Source organism: Enhydra lutris, unplaced genomic scaffold (genome assembly GCF_002288905.1).
Source record: "Enhydra lutris kenyoni isolate GAN:26980312 unplaced genomic scaffold, ASM228890v2 scaffoldscaffold52, whole genome shotgun sequence".
NCBI lineage: Eukaryota > Metazoa > Chordata > Mammalia > Carnivora > Mustelidae > Enhydra > Enhydra lutris.
This window is the reverse complement of record NW_019154136.1, coordinates 974,576-996,319: the sequence shown is the minus strand read 5'-3', so window position 1 is coordinate 996,319 and position 21,744 is coordinate 974,576. Positions and strand designations below refer to the sequence as shown.

Sequence of the window (21,744 nt, the reverse complement as noted above, 5' to 3'; positions counted from 1 at the left end):
CTGTGTGTGTGCTTTGGGAGGCTAGCGGCAAGTTGTGTGGGAGACGCAGGGAGGAGGGAGGCAAAGAACAGCTTGTATGAAACGTCAGAGGAAACAGACAAAGGGGTGGTCACTCTGGGGCCCTCAAAACAGACTCCACCCAGGGAGAGGAGAAGTTTACACTTGAAGCCACTGGAAAGTCTTAAGGAACAGAGAGAACAGAGAGAGAGATTTTTAGAAGGATCACAGCACTCTGAGGTGGAAAATGGAGGGAAGACAGCAAACCAGGCTGGAGGCTGCTACAGGAAGCCCAGCGAGGGGAACACAGAAGCAAAGTGGTCTAAAAACAATATGACGAGACCATGACTCAAATAGTACTTCGCAGAAGCGAATGTCAACAAATTCTGTCAACTGGAAAATTCATGTATGACGACTCCTACGTAGGTAACAGTCCCTATAGACCTATATTGTTTTAGTATTTATTTTGTAAAAATTACTATCTGAACATATCTTAACATACAAACTTGTAAAGGCTTAATAAAATTGGTAATCTAACAATTTTTCTACTGCTCTTTTCTCTACGAGGGACTGGGGGACTCGGAGGAGCGGGAAGAGCAGGAAGTGAAGTGTTCCTTGGAAAGCCACAGATACGAAGCGATTAGGGACGTGCCTGGGTGGCTCAGTCAGTTATGCGTCGGGCTCTTGATTTCGGCTCAGGTCATGATCTCAGGGTCAGGAGATCCAGCCCCACATCCAGCTCCCTGCTCAGCGGGAGCCTGCTGGAGATTCTCCCTCTTTCTCTCCCTCTGCCCCTTCCCCCGTGCTCTCTACCTCTCAAACATAAATAAATCTTTTTTTTTTTTAAAGTGATTAGGACAAGAGGAGGCTAGAAAGGTGAGAGAAAAGTCAGATCGGTCCTAAGTTGGAAGTTACTAAATTTCTTAGATGCATACATGTATCTTTTTGTGCATTATATAAATACTTCACCACTTAAATCAAGATCATAAGGCTCGGGGCACTGGGTGGCTCAGTGGGTCAAGCCTCGGCCTTGGGCTCAGGTCATGATCTCAGGGTCCTGGGATCGAGCCCCACATCGGGCTGTCTGCTCAGCAGGGAGGTTGCTTCCCTTCCTCTCTCTCTCTCTCTGCCTGCCTCTCTGCCTACTTGTGATCTCTGTCTGTCAAATAAATAAATCTTTAAAAAAGATAAAAGGAATATCATTAAATATAACATAGATACATATGTCTAGAAAGCTATGCATCAAACTGGGAACAACAGGTATAGCAGAGAAGCAGGATTTCAGGGAGGAAGGATCTCCCACTTTCTGCATTTTAGATGATGCTTTGTTTAAATTTCCTACACTGAACATGTGCTACTTCTGTATCTAACAAAGACAAAGTCTAGACTCAAGCTATATATATGAAGTTCCCCAGACTTCATTGCATACACCTTTCCCCTTTGCTGACTTCGCTCTGTACCCTCTCAGTGTATTAAATCTTAGCCACAAGTTGGGCTATACACTCAGTACTGTGAGTCCTGGTGACATCAATCCTGGCGGAAGTCTTGGGGATCCTTCAACACAACACGAGATACCACAGTGAATGACTGAACTATGAGGAAGACCAGCAAGGGCTCACCATCAGGTTCAATTTGTGGTTGATGGCCAAGGCCGAATGTTCCAGGGCTTTGAACACAGAGGCGTAGCAGTCCCTGAGTTTGGTGTATTTGCCAACCAAGGCTATGGAGCACGTTTTCTGCAACCTTTCATACCTGAGATGAAAGACCAGCTTAAGGGTTATATGCATGTAATGTAACATCACAAATATAATGACAGCCACTGTTCTTATCTCAAGGCACCTCTTAAAACCTTAAGGGCAGACGAGCCTCGAACTTGATGTACTTAACTCAAATCCCCACTCCACTCCACCCCTAGTGAATGAAAATCTGAGTGCCAACCGATTGCAAAATCATAAGCAACCCCAATGTTGGCTTACATAAGCAGGCAGAGACATAAATCCACGGAAATTGTATCAGAGAAACAGTTAAAACCATTAAAAGTAAAAAAGCTCTCCCCATCTCATAAAAATGAACTGTCCTTAAACTCGTTTATAAGGTGACACTGTATAAGAAAAATGCATTCTGAATGTCAACAGGAAACATTTCAATATTAACTTTATAAGGTGACGTTATATAAGAAAATGCATTCAAACTGTCTACATTAAAAACGGTTACAGTTCCAGCTGGCCCACAAAGGAAGGTTATTCATGGCATGTCTGAAGAATGGCACTAAGAGAACTATTTAAAATATTACAAGCCATTTACATCATTTTTATGAGAAAATTCCATTCCACCTAAGATGTTCAATCACATTTTACCACTAAAGACACAATGTTTACTGTTGCTTTTGTTAGGAACTCTGTACAACGAACATGAAAATTGTCCGGTCTGGTCCTATGTATGTAGAAACATCATCTTGGGGCTGAAGATGTTTTAGGGCCTGGAAGCAAACCCTTCCCCAAATACCTTAGAACAGAAAGGTTGTCGTGAGCGGGAACGTTCCTCGCTCATAGCAACACCTGCAAAGGGTGCCACAGAAACACAACTGTGAATAGGCTGGGAGGAGAAAAATGCAGAAGCGGCTAGGAAGTTCAAACTGACAGTAAAGGTGACTTCCAAGGAAGGTGACTGAAGAACCTCAGAGAAGTTAAACTGCTAAACCGAATTCTACGTCGCTCGGGAGACTGCGTGGCTGCACAGGCTCCCCCTTTGCTCCCCCTCATCCCTACACAAAGGACACTGGTGACAAAGCAAGTTGGTATCAAGGCAAGATTCCAATGCAATGTCAGAGGGAAGCACTGTCCAGGCCAGATTTGGGCCTGGGGAACTGGTGATCACAACCACATTTGAGCACACCTGCTAGAATGAGCCCTTCTCCCTTATTCTCACGCCGCCGCGGAAGTGGGGATGGCCCAGGGAAAAGGGTTGCCATCCAGGAAGGGTATGTATCCTGAGCGCACTCCCCTTGTGCTCTCTTCACTCTCGGGGCCTGCAGGTGAGGCTCGTGTGGCCCTATCCGGACCAGCCAAGCTCTCACCTGCCCTGGACCTAACTCCAGGCCCGCTTTGCAGGCCCATTCCACACACAGGTCCCCGGGGAGGCAAGCTGTCTCCACTTTGTCTGGGGTCCCAGAAAAGCTCTGCCATCTAATTCAACCAGGAACCCCTGGCCTCTGAACAGCACTGGATCTCCATGAACAAGGCTGCCCTTTGACCCCTGCTTGCCTTCTTGTATCTCTCTACAGGCTGTACTGAAGGGACAGTACATACGGCCATTACCAATAAACCCACATCACCACGAGAAACCGATGCTCAATATTCCTTTTGCTTAAAGACTGTGGTGAGCTGAATGGTGGCCCCCAAAACCTATGTCCTCCAGAACCTGTGGATGTGACCATATCTGGAAGAAGGGTCTTTGCGGATACAATCAAGTTAAGACAAGCATCCTTATACAAGGGGGGTGGGGGAGGTGGAGAGAGAGAGAGAAGAAGAGAAGTGGAGAGACACAGAGAAGGCCACATAAGGACAGAGGCAGAAAGTGGGCTCCCTCGGAGCCTCTGGAAGAAACCAATCCTGCTGATGCCTTGGTTTTGAACTTCGGACCTTCACAACTGATAGTTGTAACACTTGTTACAGCAGCCAAGAAACTGACATGAAGAGCAGACACTGGCTTTTAAAAGCACAGCACCTCGGAGTATAATTTAGAGCTATTTCCAATAAAAGGAGTTACAGACTAAAATTTCTAATGCTTAAAGAGGATCAGCCCCAAGCTACTCAGAAAATTCCCCCAAAGCTACTAATTCCTTAAGCATTCTGGAGGGCTGAAGCTTAACTGTATCATCGTGCAAGACAGTACCCAAGTTCAGAAACTGCACTTTGGCCCTGATTTTACTTGTCCCAGAGATTCAAAGACACTTTTTTAAATTTGTAAGTGACAGGGCAAGAACACTTCAATCTACTGATCATCTACCAAGGTCACTGATTTCATCACCTTCAAACCACTTTAATTATTGTTACCAACCTCAGTAACCAATACTCAGTGCCCAATGCGAGATTAAGGTCTTACGTGTTTTCTCTCATCATTATCACAATGTGGGTACTAGTTATATATATATGGGTGGGAGAACAAGTCCAGAGAGGTTAATTAATCTACCCAAATGCACACAACTAGTGAGAGGAGAAGCTGGGATCTCAATCCAGAGTGCCTCATGCCAGAGCTTACCTTTTTTTTTCTCCAATTGAAATATAAGTGAAAATAACATTATATTAGATTCAGGGATACAACATAGTGATTCAGTATTTGTATGTATCACGAAACGATCACCACAATAAGTCTAATTAACATCCATCACCACACAGTTATAATTTTTTTTTCTTATGATGAGAACTTTCAGGATCTACTCCTTAGCAACACCAGAGCCGACGTTTGTCACCGCTGTCTACTACCTAAGCAGCACAAAAAAGCCAGGCAGGGGGCTCCTGGATGGCTTAGTGGGTTAAAGCCTCTGCCCTCGGCTCGGGTCGTGATCTCAGGGTCCTGGGATCGAGCCCCGCATCGGGCTCTCTGCTCAGCAGGGAGCCTGCTTCCTCCTCTCTCTGCCTGCCTCTCTGCCTACTTGTGATCTCTGTCAAATAAATAAATAAAATCTTTAAAAAATAAAAAAAAATAAAAATAAAAAAAGCCAGGCAGTCAGGACTTTATGGAGTGATGCCTTGTCTACATTTAGTCAAAGAAAATAGGTGACAGGGATTTAATTTCCATATGAACTTCCAATGAGACAAGCCTTGTTGAAATTAATATCGTTGTCTGAAAGCTAGAACCTGTCTGAGGTTTTAATAACAATGCTGCCAGTTAATAACTCCAGGATGGAGCAATAATGACAGAGCCTACTCTCATTCAAAAGGGATTTACTTTAGGAAATGTTAGCCGAGTCTATAAAAACAAGCAAAACAGGGGCGCCTGGCTGGCTCAGCTGGAAGACCTTGTGACTCTTGATTTCAGGGTCCTTGAGTCTGATCCCCACATTGGGTGTAGATACGACTAAAAAATATATAAATAAACTTTAAAAAAAAAAAACAAGCAAAACAAACAGCAAAAAATCTGTGACATTTAAACCTGTTTAAAATGTTTGGAAACTGAGAAATCAATCAATCCATCAAAATGCTTCCAGAATTTGAAAAAAAAAAAAAATCATTCCAGAATCCAAATTCCTTCTATTCACTTTCATTTAAGTAGGACAAAATCAAAAGCCCCAGAAATCTTCAAAGAATACAGCAAAACACTCTACCAATGTATTAAAGCTTTAGATAAATCCATACCAAAATATATACATACAGAAAGCTGAATGTGGCATAGGTATCCTTTAAATTATGTCTCAATCCTACCCCAAACCCAAGAATTATTATTAAAGATTACATCAATAATTCCTTTCACGTACCTGTCAGCCATATTTCTCCACTTGAAAAGCAAATTACTTGCAGAATCACCAATGGGCAGATCCAATCTCTCTTTAAAATATTTAACAATGCCTTGTTCCTCCAAAAGCACAGGCACTCGATATGTGGACGAAACATCATGGATACATATGACCTGATTAATGATGATAAAACACCATATTTAAATGGAACACCTCAAATATGCCACAAGAAGGAGTTCAAGAATGAGCCAAAACTCAAGAGACAAGGCAGTTCATTTATACTGAAGAAAATCAAGAGCCCAGTGACCCAAACAAGAGGCAGAATTAACACAAGCTTACTTTGATCTAATTATAAAACTCTTTGAACACATTATTCTAATTCTGGAAACATGGATGCCATGGTAGAATCAATTTTATATATATATATATATATATATATATATATATCTCATCTTTGTTCTCAATTCCTAGCACAAGGCTTCAGAAACCTTTGGAAATTCCTGAGTGACAGGTGCATCTTTGTTATGCTAATGAGGCGACTCCTGGTGGCCCCTAGATGGCTTCAGGATGGGAGGTGGTCACGAGAAAACCCAAGCAGGATTGGAAACGTTCAGCCCCCTGACCTCCAAGGATAATAAGGGGGCTGGAAAATGAGTTTGACCTTGAGCTTGGGATCCTCCCATGCTTTGCCCTGTGTATCTCTTTATCTGGCTGTTCCTCCGCACTCTTTATAATCAAATGCTGGTAATAAGTATAACATTTTCCTGAGTTCCATGAATCATTCTAGAGAATTATTGAACCTGAGGGGATTATGGGAAGCCCCAAATCTGTAGTCAGCCAGTCAGAAGTGTCGGTGGCTCAGGGACACTGGAAACTTGTGGCTGGTGACTGAAGTGGGGGGCCGTCTTGTAAAGAACTCAGCCCTCAGTGTGCGGAACCCCACTCCAGGTGGTTAGTGTCACAGTTGAACTGCAGGACCCCAGCTGGTATCAGAGAACGGGTGTTGACATGTGGATGCTTTATGGGTCAATATCCAAGACACATGGCCCAAGGCATCACCTAAGTCCAGGCTAAAGCAGTAACATTGAATATGTGCACTGTGTCTTCTCAATGTGGGTGTGTGGTTCGTGTGTGTGTGTGTGTGCTCGTGTGTGTTCATTTGTTGCTGTTGCCGCTGCTGTCTACTCTCTTCCCTTGGATAAATTTTCAAGCACACACTGAACCCAGTCAAAGTAATTAGTACACCTGTTTGAACGGCTCCTTCCAAGGTGGTATGGTTGTTTTTCACACTTACCCTAACGAGCTCTCACCACTGTCTCGAGTATATCTAAGGGGCCACCGGCAGGCATTTAAGGACCTGCCACATTCTAAATCAATGCCAAGAAATGTTCTGCTCATTCTGTGTGTTCAGTTCTTCCCAAAGCCACAGCCAAATCCACCCCAAAGTTCCTAAGCTGTTTGCACGTCACCAACTTGATACCTAGGACCACTGCGCCTCACTTGTGCATTCACTGAAGCAATTCGAAGTGCCAAGATGCCACCGACGTATGCTCCAGCTCTGCTACTAATTACAACTAAATCTCTGGGCAGCCCAAACTCCCACGCTGGAAGACGTGGCATGTGGAACTCTTTACTCATTCATGCTCCGGTCCAGAGAGAGATTTTTTTTCAAATGTCATGGTAACGACCACATCCATAGAGATGCCTCTGACCCTCCATTCCTTCCACAGTAACCAGAGAAGAAGATCTTTAAATGCCAGTTCACCAGGAACCAAGAAACGGGAGTGTTAACTCACATCAGAAAAAAAGATGTGCTGAAAAATGGCTAATACATTAGCCTGTGGGCTGCTGGGATAGAATTCTTTGGAACTATCGTTCTATTGAAAACAGGCTTTGTGGGCGCCTGGGTGGCTCAGTCTTTAAGCGTCTGCCTTTGGCTTAGGTCATGATCCCAGGGTCCTGGGATCGAGCCGTGTATCGGGCTCCCTGCTCAGTGGGAAGCCTGCTTCTCCCTCTCCCACTCCCCCTGCTTGTGTTCCCTCTCTTGCTGTCTCGCTCTCTGTCAAATAAATAAATAAAATCTTCAAAGAAAAGAAAAAACAGGATCTGTAGGGTTAGAAATCTGCACACTTCCCTTCTCAGAGCTCTCAGTAACCCAACTCTGAAAACTTTATCAGTCAGGAGGCTGTGTGATCCTGGTATCCTGGATCCAGAAATCTGAGGCGATGATTTTTAGGCTTCAGAGAACCCAGGGCTAAACTGAAGAAAACAAAAGTCTCTCCAAACCTCACCCTTTTCCTGAGCGCCATTCATACCACCTTTTAAACTATAGCCAACCCTGAGCCCTTACACGGAAGCCTTATTGCAAACAAGAGACAGATAAGAGAATGAAAGAAAAAAGAAAAAGCTCTCCAATACCCAGGTGGAAAGTCTCACAGGACAGAGCACTTGAGCCCAAATCACAGTACAGTTTCTAGAGCAAGGAAAAGAACGGAGGCCACTGATGTCCTCAGCGGCGATGGTGTGAATGTCAGCGTAACGTGCGGTCTGGGCAAAGTTACGCTGTAACGTGGGCAAAGGAGAAATCGCAGTGGAAGCAGGCAGTGGCCTGGAAGCACAAGACAGAAAACAAGCAGGCTTCACAGGCTTCTCTCCCTGGTTCGAAAGCCCTCCTGGTTTTGTCCCTGTAACATAAGGAGTGATGATGCAAAGAGATACATGATCTAGGTAAAGAAATTGGGAGTCTCAGATTGTTCACTGCAGGGCAAGGAAGCCGGGGCTGGCTGGATATGAATCTCCCAAGGCTTTCCTAAGTGCCATGAAAAGTAGGACAGTCATTCCGGAGAGTCCAAACATTCGTGTCTGCAGAACTGCCTGCCTGAAAGTCATTAAAAGGCAAAGAGCAGCACTCACCTGTTCGGGGTTCACGTGACAAAACATAGAAATCTTTTCCTTCACAGCCATCTCGATGGGCGTTGAACTTCGGCAGACAATCTGTCAAAGTCGGGTGTGCACAGGTCAGCAAGCAGGAATCGGGCTGTTCATGCCACCGTTCGTTTGCGGGAGGAGGCTATGTTAATTTCTTCTTACAACCGGAGACTTGACTGTGTACCAGCTCATTCTGGGCAATTCCACGGGACTATTAGAAACACCTGAGCGCTAATGTGAGCAAGTGTAATCAACTCGAATCTACCAGGAAGGGCTCAGAATGTCAAGGCATCTCTCGTAAACAAGAGTGAAGGCTCACAAATGCCTCTTTTACGGGAGCTGAACTAGAGGGGGGCGTGACAAGCGTTTTCTCTAAAGGGCCAGACAGTAAACACTGTAGCTTTTCCAAGTCAAGAAGCTACCGTCCCAATTACTCAATTGTATCCTTGCAGTACAACAGCGCTGTGGACAAATGTCAGAGACAGGTGGTACCAAGTTCCAATGAAGCTGTATTTACAGGCAGCAGGCTGGAGGCCCTTATTTGCCAAACTCTCATCTAGACTGTTGGTCATAACTGGATTCCCTCTTACGAATAAGAGCAGTGACAGCCCACCCTCGTGGGTGTCAGGAAATCCCCAAGGTCCCACCTCACACTAAGGGACCCAGGGACTGTAAAAATGATGGGACATTGCACTTGCCCGGCTGCCCATGTGGCCAATCACAGGAGGACATGGAGGAGAAGAGACTGTCAATTTAGAAATGTGTGGAGCGACCATTGAGGTCTGGGAATAAGCCTTCCCTGGCCCCCAGATACAAAGAGCTCAAAGTCACAGGAACCACTTAAGAAATAAAAAGGACTTAGCTGATGTTATAGTCCAAGAAATGAAGGTCCTAGGGACGCCTGGGTGGTTCAGTGGGTTAAAGCCTCTGCCTTTGGCTCAGGTCATGATCCCAGGGTCCTGGGATCGAGCCCCGCATCAGGCTCTCTGCTCAGCGGGGAGCCTGCTTCCCTTCCTTTCTCTCTGCCTGCCTCTTTGCCTACTTGTGATCTCTCTCTGCCAAATAAATAAATAAAATCTTAAAAAAAAAAAAAAAGAAATGAAGGTCCTATTCCAAAAAATTTACCCATTCTCTGTAACTCACCAGATCAGGAGACAGGCCCAACCCCCTCAGTGCACGGACACTGTTTTGTGTGGGCTTGGTTTTTTGTTCTCCGGTAGCACTGGGCTGAAAAGAAATGGGTCACTGTCAATATATTGGATATTTAGCTCTTCTGCATAATTAAGGGCTCCCTAGTTTAAAATGTGGAAGAGGGGCGCCTGGGTGGCTCAGTGGGTTAAGCCGCTGCCTTCGGCTCAGGTCATGATCTCAGGGTCCTGGGATCGAGTCCCGCATCGGGCTCTCTGCTTGGCAGGGAGCCTGCTTCCCTCCCTCTCTCTGCCTGCCTCTCTGTCTACTTGTGATCTCTCTCTGTCAAATAAATAAATAAAAAATCTTTAAAAAATAAAATAAAATAAAATGTGGAAGAAACAGGCAGACAGTCTCTCCTTTGCTGTCCTGCCCACTGTTTCCTTGCAGTGTATTCAATAAACTTCGATCTCCTTTTTAAAAAAATGTGGAATAAACAGAATATCACAGGAAGATTTATAGAAGTTGCTTATCTGGAAAGCTCACCTGTGGGACAAGACTAACATGGATATTACAGAAATTCTCTTTTTTGGCTTTAAACTGGAATTGTCTGAATGCTTCCACAAACGGCATCCCTTCGATGTCTCCAATGGTGCCACCCAACTGGGAACAGAAAAAAAAAGACACAAGTGACCTTCCACTGTATACAGACTGATAGAAGCATTATTAATAAACAGTGAGCACAAGAACAGAAGTTTATAAATATACTAAAAGTCATGGAATTGTACCCTTAAATCCAGTGAAATTTATGATAGATAAATTAAACCTCACTAAGCTATTTGACGTGAAACAGAAAAGCACTGTACATCTCAGAAAGACAGACTGGAGACTAGAAAGGAAACTAAGAAGAAAGGATGCAGGATAACATAGCCAGGTAAGCAGGTAAGAGAACAGGCAGAGCGTCAAGAAGGGGAAAAAAAGCAAGGTCAAGGAGGGCTTTAAGGGGTGCCTGGGTGGTTCAGTCTGTTAAGCGTCTAACTCCTGGTTTTGGCTCAGGTCCTGATCGCGAGGTCCTGGGATGGAGCCCCAAGTCAGGCTCCATGCTCAGTGGGGAGTCTGCTTGAGATTCTCTCTCTCCCTCTCCCTCTGCCCTTCACCCCCCAAAATAAATCAATAAATCTTTATTTTTAAAAAAGATTTTATCTATTTATCTGACAGAGAGTGAGAGTATAAGCAGGGGGAGCAATACAGGGAGAAGGAGAAGCAGGCTCCGCACCGAGCAAGGAGCCTAATGTGGGGCTCGATCCCAGGACCCCAGGATCATGACCCAAGCCGAAGGCAGATGCTTAACTGACTGAGCCACCCAGGCACCCCAATGAATAAATCTTTTTTTTTAAAAGGAGAATTTTAAGAATGACCTGATTCCTGTGTTTATAATACCACACTGCCTGTTGTGTGGAGATACGGACTAAGTTAAGTAAATGAATTCTTCTATCACTGATTCAGTTGAATTTTACAGATAGTAAACCCCACCCACCCAGAAAAATGGGGATCATTACAAAGCTGTCAACACTTCATCTCACCAAGTTTGAAAAAAAAAATGTTTACAAAAAAGGAAAGGCTTTTTTTTTTTTTTAAAGAGTTTATTTATGTATTCGAGAGAGAGAGAGCACAAACAGGGGGATCGGCAGGCAGAGGGAGAAGCAGACTCCCCGCTGAGCAGGGACCGTGATGCGGGGCTTTTTCCCAGGATGCTGACATCATGACCTGGCCAAAAGTAGATGCTTAACCAACTGAGCCACCCAGGCACTCCAGGAAGGCTTTAATGGAAAGGGAATTCATAAGCTGACAAAAAGATCCAGAACACAGGCCACTGAGGAGTGAGATCAGCTAGTTTCTACCAGTGGACCATTTGGAAGGTAGAACACAAATCTAGTGACACTATGAGAAAGGTGGGAGCCACCCGGGCCTGCCTCTCTTTCTCTCTCTGCTGGTCTTTCTCTCTCTCTCTCTCCCTCTCCATGTGTAAACACACACACACACACACACACACACACACACACACACACACACTCCTGCAGACTTCTGAACAGTCTCGGCAATGGTGGTATTACTAGATTAACTACTATTAAAACGTGCTGCCTTTCTGAAACAAGTCCTACCAAAAGCCCTAGTGATATTCTTTTTTTTTTTTTAAGATTTTATTTATTTGTTTGACAGAGATCACAAGTAGGCAGAGAGGCAGGCAGGGAGAGGAAGGAAAGCAGACTCCCTGCTGAGCAGAAAGCCCGATGCGGGGCTGGATCCCAGGACCCTGAGATCATGACCTGAGCTGAAGGCAGCGGCTTAACCCACTGAGCCACCCAGGTTCCCCGCCCCAGTGATATTCTTGACAGCGTAATCCTTTGACAAATGTTAACTTAATTTACAATGTGCTTCCAACAAGTAAGGCACTTTTTTTTTTAAGATTTTATTTATTTATTTGACAGACAGAGATCACAAGTAGACAGAGAGGCCGGCAGAGAGAGAGGAGGAAGCAGGCTCCCTGCGGAGCAGAGAGCCCGATGCGGGGCTCGATCCCAGGACCCTGGGATCATGACCTGAGCTGAAGGCAGAGGCTTAACCCACTGAGCCACCCAGGCGCCCCCTGAAAAGAACTTAAGACAACGTGCTCCTGAGGAGCTCAGAATTTATCAAGGAAAATTAGGCAGCACTAAAGAACAATAATCCAGTGTAAAACTTGGGGTTCCCAGCCGGCGCAGTCATTAAAGTGTGGGATTCTTAATCACACGGTCATGGGTTCAAGCCCCACATTTGGGTGTAGAGAGTACTTAAATAAATAAAACTAAAAAAAAAAAAAAAAAGTGGGGGGTAAAACTTAGGCGCTAATTGGAATGATCTGGATGCTGAGAAGGAAGAGATCGTGGTGGGACCAGTCCCAGAATCCACTATCTTCTTTGGCTTCAGTTACCTGAGTAGGTCCAAAATCTACTAGGAGCCCCAACCTCTCTTCCCAGCACAACTGGGTTGTGGAGCCAACCCGTCCTTGTCATCATGGATGACTCAGCAATGACTCAAACTTCGCATGGCCCAAACAGAACTCTCCCTGGGCCCGTTTCTCTGTCTCCTATTCTTAGCGGAAGTGTCTCTTCCTACTACTAGCTCAAGCTGGCAGCCTGGAAACCATCCTTGATCCCTCCCTTTTCCTCACCGGATCCAGCCCGGTGGGTCATACCTGCAAAACCTCTTGAAAATCTCTCCACTGCGCTCTATATCCAGTGCCGGCACCTTAGACACCCACACCAACGCCACCTTTTGCCAGGACAATGGCAATAATCTAAACCAGGGGGTGGTGACTATGGCCTGCTGCTTGTTTTTCTATATAAAGTTGTATCGGTTGGCACAGAGCTGTGACCATATACTTACACACTGCCTATGGCTGCTTTCACACGACAACAGCAGACCTGACTCTCTGCCCCCTCCCAATCTAAACGGGCTCTGAGCTTTTACCCTCTCCCGTCCTACCATCAAATCATTTGTCACATACCAACAGAGTGACCTTATAAAAACTCAGAATACAAAAAAATAAAAATTAAAAAAAAAAAACAAAAAACCTGAGAATCTCTCTCTCCTGGGGCGCCTGGGTGGCTCACTGGGCTAAAGCCTCTGCTTTTGGCTCAGGTCATGATCTCGGGGTCCTGGGATCGAGCCCTGCATCGGGCTCTCCGCTCAGTGGGAAGCCTGCTTCCCCCTCTCTCTCTGCCTGCCTCTCTGCCTACTTGTGATCTCTGTCTGTCAAATAAATAAATAAAATATTAAAAAAAATTTTTTTAAATATGCCACTTTGCCATGAAGATTATTTTGAATTAAAAGCAATCAAAACTCCACAGATTCAGGAGAAGCTCCCTCCCTCCCTCTCAACTGCCTACAATTACATTGGAAAGTGGGGAATCCTGGTACCAGGAAGAGAGCCATCACCAGAGATTCCTCTTTACCTACGAAACTAAGCTGCATAACAGGGAAGTCTTTGTTGTCCAAACATCTCTGCCTCTCAGCAAATGGTCTTCCTCCCCTCTGTAACCTGCAGGCCTCTACCCCCTCCTTGGTTCAGGATATCATGTAAGCTTCATTTTGCCTGGCTGCTTTGGAATCTCTCATGTTTATAAGAACTTTCTGTACAAATGTAACTAAACTATTGTTTGATTTTTCTCCTATTAATCTGTTTCATGTCAGTTTGATTTTTAGACCAGCCAGAAGAACCTTGAAGGGTAACAGTAAAATTTTCTCTCTCCAACAGGGTTTAGCTTAGTGCTCATCCCAGGACAGAAGGGTCTCAATACTTAATTATAAGCCCTAGGTAACAGCATTCTAGTACCTGTTACCATCATTATAATGGAATCAAACTAAGGAATCTCAGGACTACATTGCTACAGAAAAAAATTATTCTTCAGTAATTTTAAGTCAGATAACAAAACATAATTAAAATTCAAGCTTCCTGGGTATGGAACAGATGTGACCTCTCTGTAGGAGAATGACCAACTTAATTATGAAAATCCTAGAAATACCACACGCCATCAGGAAATTGGCAGGGGGTGAGGGGCTGAAGTTCTTGCTCATCAACTGCAATGTACCAGAATCTAATGAGAAAAAATGTTAGGGGGGGAAAAAAAAGGCCTGCACTTAAACTAAACCATATAGGGACATCTGTTTTGTCGTAGGTGTACTCTAGTAATCAACAGGCAATCGGAAAAAAAAAAAAAAAAAGGGAGGCAAAAACTTTAAACTTTATCCACTTCTGCCCTCACATGGCTTATAATGGTACTGCACTCCCTCAGCCAATCTGGAAGGTCCTAATAACCACTCCACTGTGATCAGAAACCTTCAGTATTATTACTAGAATACATTAATTATTTCCCCACACAACAAGGAAAATATCACCTATAACAATATTTTAAGATTTATCCAGGGTTGAAATCGAAGCAACAGCAAATATATGAGATGTGCAATGTCTGCTTTGCTTTAAGGAAAGGATTCTTCTTTTTTGAAATAAAGAGAGAGACAGAAAGAAAGAATTTATTTTGTTAAGCCAAGCATAAATTATTTCAGGCTTATGTGGAGAGGACCTGGACTTCTTAACAAATAAAGACTGTTAGCTCCACTGATCTGAAAAGTAAGAGCCGCACAAAAAGGCTTTGGAGACATTTCAACCACATCTACCCACTTAAAACTGAAAATTAGCTTGGCGGTCCTTCTTCAAAAGCTTAAATCATGCACAAACACAAATGTTGAGCACAACTTAAAATGAACCCAAAAGGATGCCTGACCTAGTGTCCAATAAGCCAAAATAAACATTAGGGTTATATGAAGAAGGAGTTATGCTGGGGACAACTTGTCAATTTCTCCATTTCCATGAAATTAAAAATGAAGACCATGAGTCCCAGAGAACAGGAGTCAGGCCTAGCAGCTATCATCGGAGCTAGTGCGTATTAAGTACTAAATTAATGCTTTCTAAGCCAAAAAAGTCTATTTAAGAACAGGATGGAAAACTAACAATAAAGACCATAGACGTAAAAGAACAATTCACAAGTACAGACCTAAAATGCTTCCCTATTGTTTCTTGGGATGGAAACTTCAGTTTAATTTGAGATGTCACTGGGGCGCCTGGGTGGCTCAGTGGGTTAAGCATCTGCCTTCAGCTCGGGTCCTGATCCCAGGAATCTGAGATCGAGCTCCAAGTGGAGCTTCCTGCTCAGTGGGGAGTCTGCGTCTCACCCTACTCTTGCTCTCTGTCTCACTCTCAAATAAATAAAATCTTTTTTAAAAAAATGTGAGATGTCATTGAGAATTCTTGATTTTATTGTACAAATGCAATCTTCAACAATTAGAGTCTGAATCTATAGTATACATCTTTGTAAGATGAAGGCTAAGAGAATCAGATGTGCTGACCCCAGAAGGAAACATAAAAGCTTTCTTCAAGGATGATTCTCAAAAAATAATAGAAAACTGAGAGCATGAAAAAGAAGTGTTAAGAAGGCTCATCCTCATGTCAAATTGGGCTTATATTTTAATGTTGTCCAAAGACCGCTCGATTTTACACTAAAAAAAATAGATTTCCCCCAAATCAGGCGGGGTGGGGGAGGGCAACGAGAAGCATTCTGAAGATGAGGGCAAGGCTCATTCTGGAAAGCTTCACATCTGAGGAAAACTGCTTGGAAACAGGGCAGTGAGGGTACCCGCAACCATGAGATCTCTGCAGCTGCTCAGAACCCCCTTCCTGTGTGGCCTGCTCTGGGTCTTTTGTGCCCCAGGCGCCAGGGCGTTGGAACCTGGGGCCAGCTTCTCCCATCCTGGCGGCATGCGCCTGGATAAGAATCTAGTGCACGACCAAGAGCATTATCATGAAGCATCTAGAAGGTGTCATCAACATACCAGAAGCGGAGATGTCCCTACAAGGACTGCAACTCCATTATTTCAAAACGCATGATTATGATGGCCATAATTTATTTGATGGACTAGAACTCTCCACAGCCATCCCTCACGTCCAAAGGAGGAAGGGAATGAACAGGTCCCACCAACGAGTGAAGCTGAACTGATCAACTATGAGATATAAGAGAAATGGGACATACTGTAGTCCCACTGGACAAGGGCTTGGTTAAAGAATCCTTTTAAGAGTATTGGATAATCACGGGGCGCCTGGGTGGCTCACTGGGTTAAAGCCTCTGCCTTTGGCTCAGGTCATGATCCCAGGGTCCTGGGATCAAGCCCAGCATCATGCTCTCTGCTCAGCGGAGAGCCTGCTTCCTCCTCTCTGTCTGCCTGCCTCTCTGCCTGCTTGGTGATATCTCTCTCTCTCTCTCTCTCTGTCAAATAAATAAATAAAATCTTAAAAAAAAAAAAAAAGAGTATTGGATAATCAGAGCATCAAGTACTAACCCTAACCTCTAGTCTCTTGGTTTTCATTCATACTACCTGAAAAGTAAGACAAGCTCTGCCAAGTGGACACTCTTTTCAGTAAAAGGGAAGGACTAGCATAGATACCAAATGTTTCCCCTGGTGGATCCTGCCTCTTCAGGTAAACGTGGTCAGTATTCTGCAAAGGTCACCCCAGGCCTGAATGATGACATGCCCCTGGACAGGGGAATATTAGGCTATTTCAAAGCCACTGCATAAGAAGGATGCCAGATCTTGAGTTCGGCCTTAAAGTCTAAGAGTGTGCATCTTCTGGCACTTTGGAAATGATGCACCATTGACCTACGCAATTAACAATTTTTAGTGTTTCAGTATTTTATAGAAGGACTGCCACATCCTTTATGTCTTCTTCAACTTAGGAGAGACCTTGAATTTGCAAGTGTTCTTTGTTCCAATCATTAGTAAATGTTTTAGCTTTTTTTTTTTTAAGATTTTTATTTATTTATTTGACAGACAGACATCACAAGTAGGCAGAGAGGCAGGCGGGGTTGAGGGGGTGGGAGGGAAGCAGGTCCCCCGCTGAGTAGAGAGCCCGATGCGGGGCTCGATCCCAGGACCCTGAGATTGTGACCTGAGCTGAAGGCAGAGGCTTTAGCCCACTGAGCCACCCAGGCGCCTCATGTTTTAGCTTTCTTTATGTTTGTATTTAACCCTTGTTTCTAGGGGTCGGTTCGTTTTGGCAGTTGAGAAACTATAAGGAATGCAAGAACTGTATCCCTCCTGCTGGGTGCTGTGGGCGTGGGGGTTAAGCTACCAGCTGGTCTTGCCTAAGTGAGGAGTGAGATCACCAAGTACCTATTCCTGCAAGCTAGATTTAAAAGGAATGGTGCGGGGGTGCCTGGGTGGCTCAGTGGGTTGCGCCTCTGCCTTCGGTTCCAGTCACGGTCTCGGAGTCCTAGGATCGAGCCCCACATAGGGGCTCTCTGTTCAGCGGGGAGCCTGCTTCCCCCTCTCTCTGTCTGCCTCTCCTCCTACTTGTGATCTCTCTGTCAAATAAATAAAATCTTAAAAAAAAAAAAAGGAATGGTGTTTAAATGTCCTCGTCTAGCTTAAACATGTGAATTCTTTCAGATCAGGAAAGATGAGAGAAAGAATCCTAAGAACTCTTAACAATGCAAATCTCAATAATGGTTGAAAATGACAAGCAGCGGCACATTGTGGTTTGGTTTATTGGATGTGGTGAATGTGCTGGGATGGAGAGCCCAAAATGTTGGTTCAGTGAGGGGAGCGGGGGGAACTGCATAGGATTTGATGTAAGATGTATAGAGACTTATTTTCCTTATTAAAGTATTCCTATAAGAAAACATATGTATTTGTAAAGATGGTTTCCTGTGTCAAGTATTTGTGCAAACAGAGCCGAACTGTAAACTATACTTGTAATATCCAGTTATTTTGAATGATTTACATCATGAATCCTGGATATATGAAAAATAAAACTGATGAAACAAAAAAAAAAATAGATTTCCCCCTTCTCCTTTTTTGTGATTATTAGTTTTTAAAATGTATTTTTTTAAAAAAGAAGAGCGGAGGCAAAAACATCCATACACATGACCATTTGGAAACTTTCCTGTGAAAGTCTTAAAAAAACAAACAAACAAAAAAACAAAACCAAAAAAAAGAGCCATTCTTCCACATACAAAAACTAAAAGAAAGGAAAAAAAAATCTCTGGAAACATTATAAAAATAGTCAGGTTTAGAAAATTGATAATACTTTGGGGCCAGAGGCTGGTTCTTCAGGGAAAATGGACATATTTCGATTTTTTGTTTGTTTTATTTTAAGATTTTATTTTTATTATTTATTTGACAGAGAGACACAGTGAGAGAGGGAACACAAGCAGGGGAGTGGGAGAGGGAGAAGCAGGCTTCCCACTTAGCACAGAGCCTGATGCGGGCTCAATCCCAGGACCCTGGGAGCATGACCTGAGGCAAAGGCAGACGCTTAGCGGACACATTTTGGATCTTTTACCTTTCCTATTGCTAGGACAGCAAACACCAGTGAAAGTGCTATGCCAGCACTGTCCAATAAAAATAAAAATATAATCTTAACATTTTTAGTTGCCACACTTAAAAGAACAAAAGAGGAGAAATTAATTTTAACATTTTATTTTATGTAGCTCAATATATCCAAAATGTTATTTTGACATATCACCAATTTTGTAAAAAGTATGAGGTATTCTACATTCTGGTTTTTTTTTTCATGCTACCTTTTAAGCTCAGAGTGTATTTAAAATCCACAGCACATCTCAACTAATCCATCTCCTGTCAATTTGATTCTTAGTCTGACTAGAAGGACCTTGAAGAGGACAGGAATTCTCGTTCCCCAACAAAATCAAATTGTTCAAAAGCGCTTACAGTAAAAACCAGGAGTCCTGTACCCCACCTCCTCCACTTCCAAATCCGGATTCCTCAAGGGAAGCATTTTAAGTCTTCTGTTCATGATTTCTTCCGCTAGTTTCTATCACATCTCCAAACACCATCTCTCTCAACTCTTTCTTGACTTGCCCATTTCAGACACGTTCTATAATAACACAAGCTGACTTCCTGCTGTGATAGATGAGGCTCGAGTTCTCTGCTGCCCCATCCCCAGATCCTAACCTCAACTGTTGGCTGTACTGGTTACTTTCCTAACCTGAGACATTTTTACCTCTTTTTCTGCCAACTACTACCGGTATCTGTAGCTGCCTCCCAGTGGAAAATGAAGTTCTATCTCCCTCCCTCCCTCTCCAGCATCCCTCCACATCTCCACCTCAAAGCTGACATTTACATCCCTGCTTTGAAGCCTTCTCTGATGCATTTTGAGGACAGGTCTAAAACCTGAAAATCAATAAACAGAGTGACCACATAAGTCTCCCTCACTGTAGAGGCAAGCTATGCCCTGGTTCTCGTATCAGATGTTATTCTTCCTGGAGCTCGTACCTGCCTTTCTTCTTTCTTAAATGATTTGTCTTTATCTTTGCCTCAAGCTGTTTGCAAACTATTCACTGTATTAGATATTAAGTGTGTTTTAAAGGAAGCCAACTTAGTTATGCAAGTATGTTCAGTTTATAAGACTTCATTAAGCTGTATACTTGTGATATGTGCACTTTTCTGTGTTTATGTTATACTCCAATTTTTTATTTTTATTTTTAACTTTTTTAATATACTCCAATTTTTAAAAATTCTAAGGGAAGCGCCCTCTCTTTTCCTTGTAAATTGTGAAAGAAGAAATAGGAAGGGAAGGGCGCCTGGGTGGCTCAGTCGGTTAAGTGTGTCAGCCTTTGGCTCAGGTCATGATCCCAGGGTTCCAGGACCAAGCCCCGCATCAGGCTCCCTGCTCCATCTCCCTCTGCCTGGCTCATGCTCTCTCTCTCTGTGTCAAATAAATAAATAAAATCTTTCAATAAAAAGAAAAGGAAAGAAGAGAAACAGCAAGGGGCAGAAAATTTTGCATAGCACATTTACACATTTATATTATCAACCATACTATTATAGCAGTACAATATATAACTATATCATTAACGTATGATAGTACAGCACATTTATGTTAAGTTGATCAGCTCTGTTAACAAAATGGATCTTGCAGATAGCCTAACATCCATCTGCGGACTCTGAAAATAATGACAATAAGAACAGATCACATGTTTTGAACACTTCCTGAACACCAGACATGCCAAGTGCTTTATATAATTGCACTTCTTCCTCCCAGCAACCCTGTTAATATCATCTGGCTTTTACTACAATATTGCATCGTTATCATATTGTTATAGTTGAATACACTGAAGCTTTGAGAAGTAATTTGCCAAAAGTCACACAGGCGTCTTAATAATGGCTAATAAATTTTGAGTACTTGCTATAGATCTGACACCATTCTTTTTTTTTTAAGTTTTTTAATTTTTATTTATTTGACAGGCAGAGATCACAAGTAGGCAGAGAGGCAGGCAGAGAAAGAGAGAGAGGAAGGGAAACAGGTTCCCTGCTGAGCAGAGATCCCGATGCGGGGCAATGCGGGGCTTGATTCCAGGACCCTGGGATCATGACCTGAGCTGAAGGCAGAGGCTTTAACCCACTGAGCCACCCAGGCGCCCCATTCTAAGCACCATTCTAAGCGCTAAGTGTACTGACTTATTTAACCCTCGAAACATTATCCCTATTTAGCAGATGAGTAAACTGAGGCACACTGGGCTAAGGTCACCCAACTGGTAAGTGACCCAGCTTGGCTATGAACCCAAGTCGTCTGGCTCCAAATTCTTAACCACAGAGCTCTACCCCACTCAGAGGTCACAGCAGAAATCTGAATTTGGACAGACAGTCCCTAGGAACTAAATTGTTCATTATTCTGCTGTCCTACCCAGCAGTTAGGTCTGCTGACATTTAGACAAGGAGTACAGGCACGTTATTCTCACTCATTGAGAGGAAGGGAAATAGTAAATAAGCCACAAGTTCAAATACTATGCTCTTTCTTTAAGCAGCTAATACTCACTTTTCACCTCCAAATCACGTTCACCATCAGATTTCCCTCAGTCTCTCTCTACTTCCAAAGCGTGTTGCAAATACAGTTGACCCGCTTTTTTTTTTTTAGATTTTAAAATTTATTTATTTGATGGGGGGGGATCACAAGTAGGCAGAGAGGCAGGCAGAGGGAGAGGGGAAAACAGGCTCCCACTGAGCAGAGAGCCTGATGTGGGGCTCGATCCTAGGACTCTGGGATCATGTCCTGAGCCAAAGGTAGACGCTTAACGAACTGAGCCACCCAGGCGCCCCTACAGTTGACCCTTGAACAACATGGGTTTGGACTGTGTGGGTCCACTTATATATGGATTTTTTTTTATAAATATGGCACAGTACTGTAAATGTATTTTCTCTTTCTTATGATTTTCTTAACAACATTTTCTTTTCTCTAGCTGACTTTATTGGAAGAATACAGTCTGTAACACACATAACTTACAAACTATGCATTAATTGACTATGTTATTGGTAAGGCTTCTGGTAAACAGCAGGCTGTTAGTAGTTACGTTTTGGGGGGAATCAAAGTTATACTTGGATTTCTGACTGGGAGGTGAGAGAGGCGTCAGTTTCCTTAACCCTCGAACAGCACTCACTAGAAAGCATCCTGCAACTAATCTGTCCCCACACACGGGTTGCTGCACAAAATCCCAGGAGTATTCACCCTGTTTAATGCCCATCTGGCCCACTGACTCGTGACCCCAAAGGCAGGGACCATCTACGTCTTTCCCTGCTATAATCCCTCATCCCAGCCCAATGTCTAGCATGTGGGAGGCCATCTATAC

The 21,744-nt window shown here is 43.6% G+C and overlaps 1 protein-coding gene across 5 annotated transcripts in view; it reads right to left on the bottom strand.

Moving 5' to 3' along the window:
- The window catches only part of LOC111157099 (CTP synthase 2), a 99,045-nt gene that overhangs the window by 63,803 nt on the left and 13,498 nt on the right, over positions 1-21,744 (bottom strand). For 4 of the 5 annotated variants that reach the window (XM_022518341.1, XM_022518340.1, XM_022518343.1 and 1 more), the window contains 5 exons: positions 10,055-10,171; positions 9,524-9,607; positions 8,366-8,446; positions 5,474-5,625; positions 1,617-1,749 (listed from right to left, as the gene is read on the bottom strand). In XM_022518341.1, the coding sequence (XP_022374049.1) occupies positions 1,617-1,749; positions 5,474-5,625; positions 8,366-8,446; positions 9,524-9,607; positions 10,055-10,171 (567 nt within the window). The remainder of the gene's footprint in view (positions 1-1,616; positions 1,750-5,473; positions 5,626-8,365; positions 8,447-9,523; positions 9,608-10,054; positions 10,172-21,744) is intronic. The other variant, XM_022518342.1, reaches the window with a different exon arrangement.